This window comes from Leptidea sinapis, chromosome 6 (assembly GCF_905404315.1).
Source record: "Leptidea sinapis chromosome 6, ilLepSina1.1, whole genome shotgun sequence".
NCBI classification, from domain to species: Eukaryota; Metazoa; Arthropoda; class Insecta; order Lepidoptera; family Pieridae; genus Leptidea; species Leptidea sinapis.
In genome coordinates, this window is record NC_066270.1 from 7974888 (window position 1) to 7988471 (window position 13584).

Here is a 13584-nt window from a genome sequence, read left to right on the forward strand (position 1 = left end):
TAATTTATAAAACTATAGTGTGAATTATACAAAATATAAAAGAAGTGTGATTGTTACTAATGAATACAACTAGCGCCATCTCTTATCAACTAGCAAGGAAAAGATCAATACAATTTATATGGCAAAACAACGTTTGCAGGGTCAGCTTGTAATTGATAAATTTAATAAATTATTAAAGACTAGCTGACCCGACATACGTTGTTCTGTTCATAAAAAAATCTCTTGCGGATGGAATTTTGGAAAATCCGAAATTCTTAGCTGACCTCTACTCGGTGAAAAGAATATTCCTACCAAATTTCAAGTCTTTAGCTCTTATGGTTCCAGAGATATCGTGATGAGTGACTATATACGTGGAAATCTCTTATATATATATATATAGAAGATATTTAAATTATTTAACAAAATATTAGTAGCAGTATTATATAGTATATAGTCAAGTTTTTAATTAATAATATTCTTCTTATGAATATAAGCAGTTTAATAAGGTATATTTTCAATTTAGATGAGAAATTCGTATTTGCCGATACCTCTCTTATTATCTTTGGGATGTGATTATAGATTTTTATGCACATACAAAAACGGTCCAAACTATGTCAAATATGGGACCAAATGGCAAACATTCTGCATCAAACTAAGGAAGAATTATAAAAATCGGATCATAAACGTTAGCGTAATCGTTATACAAACATAAAAAAAAAACCAATCTAATTGAGAACCTCCTCCTTTTCGAAGTCGGTTAAAAACACAGTAACAACACGCGTTTTAATCCTTTAAAAGTGTTTTATTTAAATGTGTAACACTCGCGTTAATGAAAGAAAATACTATATAAAGACATTAAAAAACAACAACCTTTCAACGAAAGCAGATTTTTTTTTTTATGGAATAGGAGGACAAAAGCGTACGGGTCGCCTGTTGTTAAGTGATCACTACCGCCCACAATCTCTTGCAACACCAGATGAATATATACACCGATAATAAGTTTATTTAGATTAATTACGTAAAAAAATTGATGACTATTTTAAGCAGAAATAGGTGATTATTAGCTGTGTATTTTAACAAATATGTCGGATTGAATCAAACATTTGATTTAATTTTTCAAACAAACGAAGATAGTCCGTACAACATCCTGTTAGGCATAAAAGGCATTTATTTTCTAAAAATTGAATCCTTTAGATTTATTTTTGATGTCATTTCTAATATACTAGATACTACTACCGCTTCGGAAACAAATGGCGCTATGAGAGAGAAGTAGCGGCGCAAAAAACTCTCCCAGCATTCTTTTTTTGCGCTCTTTTTAATAAAAAATATACAATAATATCTGACCCGACAGACGTTGTTCTGTAGATAATAAAAAAATACTGTTTTATAGGAATTTGCCAATAATATTTCAAAACATCAAGAATTATTTCGTAATAAATGCTGCCTGTCGTTATAATGAAATTGTTTCACAGCGAACTGTCAAACCGTGCGTCACTAAATTCTCTCATAGAAAATATGTCCATACAAAACAAATATTGAAAATAAAAATAATTATGGGTCCCAAATCGAAGTAAAAACTATCCTATCTCTCAAGTTGGACTAAACTGCACTCCATGAAGTAATCACCATTAAAATCCGTTCATTAGTTTAGGAGTCCATAGCGGACAAACAACGTGTCACATAATTTATATATATTAAGATTGTACTGTGTTTGTTATATTTTCAAATGTTTATAAATATCTATAACTTTGAGAAATTTTGGAAGCCCTGCTTTCAGAAGTAATTTTAATAACTAAAGGTTTCCATCTAAAATCATCGCTATCAAAGTATAGAAACTGTCCCTTTTGCGCGGATATGAAAAAGGAAAAGTCACACTTTATTATTGGAAATTTTCGTTCGGGATTCGTGTCACGTCTGACCGGACGAAATCTGTTGCTATTTTGTAAGAATTAAATTATCCGCTACGTTATTGAAATCCCTATAGAATTCAGGGTTCCGCTCAACTATTATTAATAATTGAAAATCGGGAGGCTACCAGTGGGAGGCTCCTTTGCACAGGATGCCGTCTAGATTACGGCTACCACAACGGCGTCTATTTCTACCGTGAATCAGTAATGTGTAAGCATTATTGTATTTCGGTCTGAAGGGCGCCGTAGCTAGTGAAATTACAAGGCAAATGAGACTTAACATCTTATGTCTCAAGGTGACGAGCACAGTTGTAGTGCAGCTCAGAATTTTTGGGGTTTTTCAAGAATCCTGGCTGGACGTCCTGCTCGTCTCGTCCCTTATTTTCATAAAAAAAGCCCGGAAATAAAAATATAAATTTAAGAATATTTTAAACTTAGATTAAGGATTGGTCTACCCTGCTCTCCAACTAGATGCAGGCATAGTCGGAAAGTGCGACAGCTAATACTACGCCCAAGTGTTTGTACTCGAGCCAGTCACGAACAATGTGTGACGTTGACGGTGCCACATGTTCTGTTAAACTTTGCTAATAATTGAAACTCAAATGCCGGGTTGCGTAATAAACTTTGTAAATATAATACTACAAGAAATAAGCGCGTACACCTTCCTTTAAGGCCGGCAACGCTCCTGTGATTCCTCTGGTGTTGTAAGAGATTGTGGGCGGCGGTGATCACTTAACAACAGGTGACCCGTACTGACCCGTACCCGTTTGTCCTCCTATTCTATAAAAATAAAAAAAATAAGAAAGACACTTGGATCACATAATATAATCTTTAAGTATTTTCTATTTTATTTATTTCAATGTAAAATAACACGAAGCGTACGTTACAAAATTTGAAAGTTGTCAAGATGCCACGCACGCAAGCATCTAATAATTGCCATAATAAAAAATCTATTGTTCTTAGGTAATGCGGTATCTAGTTGGAGCGTAGCGGAGATCAATCCTTATTTTAAGCGTTTTATCATTCGTCTATTGTCTAATATTGATTGTAGAATAGTGTATATAAAGACCATGTGATCTAATAGATAGAGATAAATTACTACCTTCTACTGTCAGTAATTAGCTGTCAATAATCTGAAGCTGTCCTAATATACCCGATAAGTCATTCTTATCGCCTTATATTGGCACGCGTGAATTGCAATTTCCATACAAACTCTATATCGCTGGTAGGCTATACCTCGTCCCATTGATAGACAGCGTGTACGGATAAGGTGAGTTACCGTTGATAAGTTTGTAGGAACAGAAAAGTCAACGATACTTACGATTTTTATCTCAAGTAAGAGATAGACTGAATATTGGGAGCGGCTGCTAATAGACCTAATAAAGCCTCTTACTGCTAGCCAACCGATGAAAACAGTCCAGGTTTATTACTTTAGTGTACATGACAAGATACGTCCTACCATCTCGATTTGTGTGTCGCTTTATGCTTGGATAGTTTTTATACATCTACATAGAGCCTATTGCTGCTAGACAGCCGATGAAAACAGTCCAGGTTTATTATTTTAGTGTGCGTGACAAGATACGTCTTACGATACGTATTAGTGTGCGTGCATTGCTCAAAATAGAGGTTAACTGTCAGCCTTAATTTTTTCGACACTGTCTATCTAGACGTATAAATGATCTAAGATTATATGATTACTATATTCTGCCCGCGACTTCGACTTTCATAAATTCGTATTTGCACATTATATATTTCGTATTTGACAATATGGGACGAGACGGCAGGAAGTTCAGCTGATGGTAATTGATACGCCCTGCCTATTACAATGCAGTGCCATTGAGGACTCTTGAAAATCCCAATAATTCTGACGGGACTACAACTGCGCTCGTCACCTTGAGACATATGATGTTAAGTATCATTTGCCCAGTAATTTCAATAGCTACGGCGCCCTTGAGACCGAAACACAATAATGCTTACACATTACTGAAAGGACGGCAACGCTCCTGTGATTCCTCTGGTGTTGCAAGAGAGTGTGGGTGGCGGTAATCACTTAACAACAGGTGACCCGTACGTTCGGTTGTTCTCCTATTCCTTAAAAAAAAAACTGCTTCACGGCAGAAATAGGTGCCGTTGTGATACCTATAATCTAGCCGGCATCCTGTGAAAAGTAGATTCCCACTGATAAGTTTTATTTATTATAGAATCCAATATATATCACACCTAATTACTAAACACCAAAACATAAGTGTAAGTTTTCATACTAACGGTCATCAACAATGTTGCTTTTTATCTTATATTAAGCCCAGTCTAAAAATTTGTTTTACAAAAGTCACTTTTTTTAATTTAATTAAATTTCACTTTACAAAAGCATTAACACGGGGAGTGTTCCGAAGAGCTGTTTAACCTGATTCCGACACGCCACAAGTTAGGATATCATCACCACCATCTGGATGTGTGGCGGTCCTCGACAGTGCGGTTTTCAAGGAGCTTTCTACCACGTACTACAAAGCTGTGGAATGAGCTTCCTTGTGCGGTGTTTCCGGGACGATACGACATGGGTACCTTCCAAAAAAGCGAGTACACCTTCCTTAAAGGCCGGCAACGCTGTGATTCCTCTGGTGTTGCAAGAGAATGTGGGCGGCGGTGATCACTAAAGACCAGGTGACCTGTACTCTCGTTTGTCTTCCTATTCCATAAAAAAATAGTCACCGACATTGCCGAAATGATTGCGAAACTGAAATGGCAGTGGGCAGGGCACATAGCTCGACGGACAGATGGACGTTGGGACAGTAAGATCCTCGAATGGCGACCACGTACCGGAAAACGTAGTGTTGGTAGGCCCCCCACATGATGGACCGACGATCTGGTCAAGGTAGCGCAGGATCGATCGTCATAGCGATCTTTGGGGGAGGTCTTTGTCCAGCAGTAGACGTCTTCCGGCTTATGATGATGATAATAATGACAAAATAGCAGGCACTGATAGCATACTTAAATGAATATGTGTCAAATATTTGGTTTTGTTTTTTATTTGGTAAGTCGGCGAGCTTATGTTTATCTCAGGTATAGAGGGTTTATGAGGAAAACCCTAAAGGTTATCCGCGAACTCTGGCATAAGATTACTTGACGAGTTTTAAGTGATCTTATTTACATGACATTATCAGAAGCGCACTTTAATTGTCCAATCGAGTACGTAAATACATTCGCAAAGGAATGCACCACTAGGATTCCGTTTTGTTTTTTTTTTAATGAAGACGAGAAAGGTTATGCTTTCGAACCCGAAGTTTTAACAACGGCAACCAAAAAAAAACTGTACACGCTCAAGTTTTAAAAAATATATCTTTTACGATGGCGGATTTTTTTTGTAATCAGATTCGTACCTGACTCTTTTTTTTTAGCCTGGCTCTGTTCTGGGACCAACTTAGTTTCAAAGTTTGTAGCGGCGATACAACAGACCGACAGACATGAACACCAGGGGCTTAGGATAGGAATCACTTTGTTTCACTTTGTGTACGAAACCGTAATTTTTTTATGACAGTAAGGGACGAGACGAGCAGGACGTTCAGTTGATGGTAACTGTTACGCCCTGCCCATTACAATGCAGTGCCGCTCAAGATTCTTGAAAAACCCAAAAATTCTGAGCGGCACTACAACTGCGCTCGTCACGTTGGATGTTTAGTCTCATTTGCCCAGTAATTTCACTAGCTATGGCACCCTTCGGATCGAAATACAGTTATGCTTACACATTACTGCTTCACGGTAGAAATAGGCGCCGTTGTGGTACCCATAATCTAGCCGGCATCCTGTGCAAAGGAGTCACCCAATGGTACAATAATCGTATAATAGTTTTTTTTTATTTATTTATGGTTGGTTCTGATCGGATGTCCTTCGGCAAACTATTTAGCAGATATGGTATGCTTATCTTTAAAGTATTATCACCAAAGTAATAATTGTTAACTCTTGGTACTTTAAGTTTGCCTGATGTCGTCTAACGAGTGCCATGATTATGACTCATCAAGTTGTGATCTTGAAAGCCATGGTTATTTTTAGACTGAGGTTAATAAAAACCTTATTTGCAATGCTTCGAGTTTATCAATATACTTTTTAAATGTCAGACCATTCATATCAAAATCGTAGCTCATAATTGAATCTGCTAATGAATTATTTAAATGATTTAATGTATTTAATGGTCTTCCATATGATGCTTCTTTCTTGGCCGGATACTTCATAAGCCGGTTATGGTACCTGGTGTACTGGGCAGTGTGAGAGGCTCCTTTGCACAGGATGCCGGCTAGATTATGGATACCACAACGGCGCCTTTTTCTGCTGTGTAGCAGTAATGTGTAAGCATTATTGCGATTCGGTCTGATGGGCGTTGTAGCTAGTTAAATTACTGGGCAAATGAGACTTAACATCTTATATCTCAAGGTGACGAGCGCAATTATTGTAGTGCCGCTCAGAGTTTTTGGGTTTTTCAAGAATCCTATGCGGCACTGTATTGTAATGGGCAGGGCGTGTCATCATCATCATCGTTACCTTCAGCATCATCCTTCACCATCATAAAAAATATATAGCTCGCCTAACTTCTAACTTGTTCCAACGTTGCTGCGAAAAGTGGCACAGCTACATTAAAAAGAGTGATTTGGGGGTCTTAAATCATATATTTATTTATTTATTCATAAAGGCTTACCAACTAAATACAATTTATTAACTTATGCACTGAGAATTAAACAAATATAATAAAATAGTTTAAATGTACTTAAATTATAGGTAGGCACAACATTACTACACGAAATACATGTGATATTTTAAAATCTAAAATCTATAAATTTTGGAGAGCAATATAAATTTGATTGTTAAAATTAGGAATATTTGAAAAGAAGACATCAATATTTTAATCTACATTAAAAATACAATTATATAATTGTAACATTAGCTGTAGAGGAGAGTAGAGGAGGAAATCGTCAAAACCATTAAAGCCTTTTTCGACGTACATGAAATATATGCAATTAAATAATATTTACAGGAATTGTACGTTTGTAAGAATTTATTTCATACTAGCTGACCCGGCAAACGTTGTTTTTCCGTATAAATTATTTTTGGAGTTAGATCGTTTCTTGGACATTGCAACATTACTTTATTTTTCTAAAATAAACGTAGCCTAAGTTATCAGCTACCTGCCAATAAAAGTCCTGTCAAAATCGGTCATGCCATTTCAGAGATTATCCGGAAAAAACAGACAGACAAAAATTGTAAAAAAAAATATTTTGGTGTATGTACCGTATATATATATTCATATACATGTCGTAAAAACGCTTCCTACGCTTCGATTGTTTGGCACCCACTGACATAAAGCTAACGACCAACGTATTATTAGACAGTAAGAATATGATCTGATATGATAATAAAAATAACATTGTAATGAATGGATTACTCAACTAACTTGATGACAAAAGAGCTTCTAGTAACAACTAATGCGTTTTTATAAAAGTCAAGGCTCAGTTCGTATCGCTATTATCTGATTGACAAACAAAAAAACTTTAGATCCCTTTTTTGTACACTGCACGCACGGAAATGTTATGATTTGGTAAAGTGTTGACATAGACTAAGCAGTATGCTAAGACAACATTGTAACGCATTAAAAAGAAGAAGAATAATCCAACACTGCTTACGTTCTCTTTCACAATGTCAAACAAGAGCCAGAATGTCAGATAAATTTAGAACAAATTTGGTCGATTTGAAGAATAATCCAACGCTGCTTAATTTCTCTTTCAAAATGTCAAACAAGAGCCAAAATGTCAGATAAATGTAGAACAAATATGGTCGATTTGAAGAATAATCTAACGCTGCTTAATTTCGCTTTCACAATGTCAAACAAGAGCCAAAATGTCAGATAGATGTAGAATAAATATGATCGATTTAAAGAATAATCCGAGTCTGCTAACGTTTTCTTTCACAATATCAAACAAGAGCCAGAATTTCAGATAAATTTAGAACAAATTTGGTTGATTTGAAAAATAATCCAACGCTGCTTACGTTCACTTTCACAATGTCAAACAAGAGCTAGAATGTCAGATATATGTAGAACAAATATGGTCGATTTGAAAAATAATCTAACACTGCTTACGTTATCTTTCACAATGTCAAACAAGAGCCAGAATGTCAGATAAATGTAGAACAAATATGATCGATTTAAAGAATAATCCAAGTCTGCTAACGTTCTCTTTCACAATGTCAAACAAGAGCCAGAATGTCAGATAAATGTAGAACAAATATGATCGATTTAAAGAATAATCCAAGTCTGCTAACGTTCTCTTTCACAATGTCAAAAAAGAGCCAGAATGTCAGATAAATGTAGAACAAATTCGGTCCATTTGAAGAATAATCCAACACTGCTTACGTTCTCTTTTACAATGTCAAACAAGAGCTAGTATTTCAGATAAATATAGAAAAATATGGTCGATTTGTTGATGAGTGACATTTATTAACTATATAATAAAAATCATAACCATGACGTCACTCCTCTCTCTCTGTCCACTGCTGCTGTAGTCGATATCTAGATCCGAATCAAACTTTTGAATTATTTTCTATTACAAGATACAAGCTATCTTCATACATTGACTTCTGTTTCTATCTTGATGAATTGAGTTTCAGTCATTAGAATTAATCAATCATCCTTATCATAGTAGTCATATTTCATTTTGTCACTATTACCAAACTCTCCATTAATAATAATTATCATATCAACTATCAGAGTTATTTTAGATATCATATCATCCATTTTATCGAAATATATTAAGCAGTTCGGGACCACTTACTCCTTCGACTTACAAACAAATTACATTCAAGGCTAGCTTAGAGGTGTAGCCTTAAGGCCTAAACACATGATCGGATTTGGTACGGCTCAACCATTGGACGCGGTCCGGTAAAGTAAAGTAAAGTAATCATTTATTCATGACAACACAAAATGTTATATACATAGTAAAATTAACAAATTTAAAAATACGGCGTCACGAAAAGGACACCCACTCAGCATTTTTTGGAATTGAAATAAGGATCACCTAAATCCCAACACTGATTTTCAGTAGGTACCTACCAAGTCGACCTGTTGACAGGAGTAGACAACACGGTTCCTTTATTTATAGGTCTTAAAAGTGACCGTCTACAAATATTACAAAAAGAGAAGAAACTAAACTAAACTAGATTGAATTTAATGGGAGTTTAAAAGTTTTTTTATCATAATAAATAGGGAATATTTTTATTATTATTATTGAAGCTGTTTATTTTCTGATTATTATTGGAACGAAGTTCCTTACGGCAGGCTTGGAGGGGATAGGGATTTTGCTGCGCGACCGAACTGAAAAAAATGTGATAGTAAAACCGTAAGAAAAAATCCGTGGAAAAAAGTGCGTGGAATAAAACCGTTAAATGAGACGTGCGCAGGCGCGACAGTCGCATACACAAGCGAGTAGTGTATAATACCTATCTCTTTCTCCCTCTTTTTGTCGATTCTACATTAGCCGAATGAACTTCGTTCCTACCTGGTGTCCCACGACACCACATCATTTTTTATTATTATTTTTGTGCCTCTAAACACTTTTGTTTCTCTAATAGAAAAGATTTAAGTTTGTTTTTAAAAGAGAACAAACTTTTTTGATCTTTAATACGTAGCGGACGATATTCCATGGTATGTGGCATTGTCCATCACACAAATTTATAATTATAACCGACCGGTCCGTAGCGAGTCCGACAGCGGACCAATTGCGGCGTACACCCACGCCCGCCGAGCCTTCCGATGGTCCGGCCGTACCAAATCCAAACATGTGTTTAGGTTATTATGCTCGAAAACTTAAGCAATTCCTTATGTCATTCCCATTCCTGCCTATATATACATTAGCGCGCACAAGCAGACACACAAACATACAATTTTTTCAGCTTTATTATATTAATATTAGAGTTGTGTGACAGATGTGTGATATGTTGGCAGGTGGTTCGAGCCGCTGATCGATCGCTGGTTGGCGGTAACCAAGACGATGGCGTTGCAGAGGGTCCGAGCGGCGGTCGAACTGGGTATGTACCTGATGATCAAACCAAATGATCACTTTGAATGTGGTACTATACCCACCACGGAACTGTGTTCACGACCACTATACTTCTAATAAATTTACCGAGCTTAATATGAATAATGATTAAAATGAAATCTATGAATGAAGAGGACAGACGAGCGTACATGCCTACTATCAACTTTTAATTAGCGATTAAATTCGGATGCAGTTCACTTTAGGTACATGAACTAAGAAAGTAGCAAATTTTTTTTGAATCACTCACTTTGACACAAGCTATTCACTTTAGATTGAAATATTACCTCATGGTACAAATGATTAAAGGAACTAAAGCAGTTTCGATTCAATTTCCGTCTTGATTTGACGTCAACCTAAATTGGAAAGCTCTAATGACGTCGTGGTATGAAATAGCAAAGCAGTTCAGTTTAAGTCGTCAATTAAATCGCAATAAGAGTTCATGGTAGGCCCGCAGGTCATCTGATGTTAAGTTATCACCGCCGCCCACATTCTCTTGCAACACCAGAGGAAGAACACAAGCCTTTAAGGAAGGAACAGATAAAGACAAGGTACCCATATCGTTATCGGAAACACCGCACAAGTAAGCCCATTCGACGGCTTGGTTGTATAAATGAAAAGATACAATGTGTGTTCAAGACATGAGTGAAGCTTAAAACTAAATCTAGCCAATAAACCGTAGGTGGACAACAGGCGGACCTCTGACCGACAAATATTGTAATGTATTGAATAACAGCTACATATTAATACATAAATAAGGTATAATATACCTTTAATTATTGAAATAGTATTATAAAGCTCATTGAACATAATTCCAGAAAAACGTTCCAAACCACAATCATGTCGAAATTGAGTTAAGGCGAAGAGTAGGCAGAAAACACGCAAACATGGTGTTTTTAGACAAGTTTTGTGGTGAAAGTATAGCATTTCGAGCTATGAACACTACTTAATCCTGTTACACATATCCTTAAGTCTTATTTGTAGGTTGCTAATGCTTGCTGTTGGTTATAGTTAACACTGCCGAGCCTTTTTGAACTACCACTTTTCTTTGAAGTTAAACAAGTTTTTTGGCATGACGTGACGCATTTATTTGGTACTTCTCTCAGAAAAGTTATTCTTATAGCTTGTACTTTTTTTGTGTAGGTTTATTTAGTCAGATTAGTAGGAATAACGAGGATTGTAATCATATAAACTGTTTTCCACCCAAGAATTTTGAAAATATTGGCTTTGTTACATAGATGGCGGGCCGGTAGCCGTGAACTCATATCGCTGAAGGTCGCTGGCATTTAGTGTCGCCTTAAGAACACAAAACTGGTCACGTGATTCATATTAACGGACTGACAAAAAATGGCAGGCCTAGTCCGTACTGTCACTTTTTAAATGACATCATGACTTAGTAGACCAAACCTATGGAATACACTAATATTTTTCAAACTTTAAACACGAATTCCTTAACATGTGATGTTTGTGGCTATAAACGTTTTTTAGGAACTACGTCCAATTATGATAAAGAAAAATATGAAAATTGCAAAAAAAAATAGCAATTAATTTAGCCACTATGTTTGGTATGTGTTTCTCCACAGAGGAGTTTTCAAGGATTTTTCTTCCACTTACAACCAGGCTGTTTAATGAGCTTCTTTGTGCGGTGTTTCCGAGACGATACGACATGGGTACCTTCAAAAAAAGCTCGTACACCTTCCTACAAAACGCTACTGTGATTCCTCTGGGGTTGCAAGAGAATGTGGGCGGTGGTGATCACTTAACTCCAGGTGACCCGTACGTTCGTTTGTCCTCCTATTCCATAAATTACAAATAAACTTTATCACTTGAAAAATGAGACAATAATGTGCATTGCTCTCCATGATAGCCATCTAGCATGCATGGGCATGGAAGAGCGTCTTTTTGTTTGCCGTGATGGCATGTTGGTCGTATATTACTGCCAAAGTGCGCCAATCGATGTTCCACATTAAAAAGATGAGACCGAGAACGTGTATTGAACTCAATCTCATTCTCTCGCCGGCTCAATCCTATACATTTACCTGTTTGTGTCTCTATCGTCTCGCTTTTTCGTTTCATTGAGTTTCAAATCACAACGATTCTAAAGAAGTTTCACTACAATAAATAATAGTTAAAAAACATGTTTTTTATATAAAACCGAACTCAAAAATAGAAAATTAATTTTGAAATTTAATATTAACATCAATAATTTTATCAAATTAATGTATTGTCATCGGTCCTCGATAAATCTACGAAGATTGAACTAATTCTGGCCATTAAAAGTGGGTCTAAATCTCGCCCAAATGAGTCGGTTGAGTTGAGAGACAAACAGACATTCATACATACATACAGGTGAAACTAATAAAAAGCATGTAAAAAGAGAAGACTGACGAAATGTAATCTATAAGAATACATTACACATTTTGAACAGAATAGAGTGTCTCATTCTCTCGCCGGCTGAATCCTATACATTTACCTTTTTGTGACTCTATCGTCTCCATTTTTCGTTTCATCGAGTTTGAAATCACAACGATTCTAAAGAAGTTTCACTTCAAAAATAACTCAATCATAAAAAAATACACAAACAATAAGAAAGAAAAAGTAGAAAGTCGTAACTATAGCAAGTGCCGCCTTTGTTACCAAATAAATACAAGAGTCTATAAAAATGTACGAAAAATAAAATGCGAAAGTGTGTCGTAAAGAGATACGATGAACGGGAAAACTTAGAAGGCTTTGTGTAGAACTATGACGCGAACTCGAATGAATAGAGGCGTTTGGAATGAATATCTAATTGTAGTGGGAGTGAAAGGTGAAGGTTTACACCCTACGGCACCAGAGATTACCATCAGGATGTTACAGTAGCGTAACACGACAGCTTTTATTGATCCAGGACAGTTGCCGTGAAAATAATACCAAAGATAAGCGTGATTGATGTGTTTGTGGACACGACTAGAGTACGCCTCCCGAGTTTGTCTACATTCAATATGTCAACCGCATAACAACTTTATAGTATTATGGAGTGTTATTTTAAACGGAAAATAGATTATAGACAGGTTTTAGACCTGTATTTGTTGTATTTCTCAGCACTGATACTTCCCAATTAAAATGCCTTATAGTTGCAGTAGTTTAGGATCATTGAGAGCAATACTTAAAGTAATTAACATCTTTACTGTTGCTTCTCAATATATTCCGGATAATGTAACGTATGCACACAGGCACAAAAGTGAATTTGCTAGAAACTGTCATAACTATAATGTTAACACCAGGATCAGACATACTACTCGGCTATGTTGAGTTTGTAAGTCTTTTGTGGGGCGATGTGTATGCTTTTACAACAAGATCCCAAAAAATGTTCAAAACAAAAGTATTAAGATATTCAAAATAATTTTTAAACAACGTTTGTGTGGTAACGGTTACTATAACATAAATGACTTTCTTAATGATACCATATATTGGGAATGGTGCGTCCTCAGGCTATTAAATAATAAGTTAAATTGTTCGATATTACTATGTAAACACATTTTTTATGAAAAAAAAAGCCCGCTGAGTCAGACGCAACAAGCGTCTGTTCTTCTCAGGTCGAGGCATTCCTTTTGGAATGGGTGGTAGTTTTTAGCTTTCAATAA

The 13584-nt window shown here is 36.0% G+C and overlaps 1 protein-coding gene across 1 annotated transcript in view; it reads left to right on the plus strand.

The window, feature by feature from the left end:
- The window catches only part of LOC126965188 (protein unc-13 homolog D-like), a 47217-nt gene that overhangs the window by 14903 nt on the left and 18730 nt on the right, over window positions 1–13584 (plus strand). The window contains exon 6 of the mRNA XM_050808629.1: window positions 9871–9953. Coding sequence (XP_050664586.1) covers window positions 9871–9953 — 83 coding nt within the window. The remainder of the gene's footprint in view (window positions 1–9870; window positions 9954–13584) is intronic.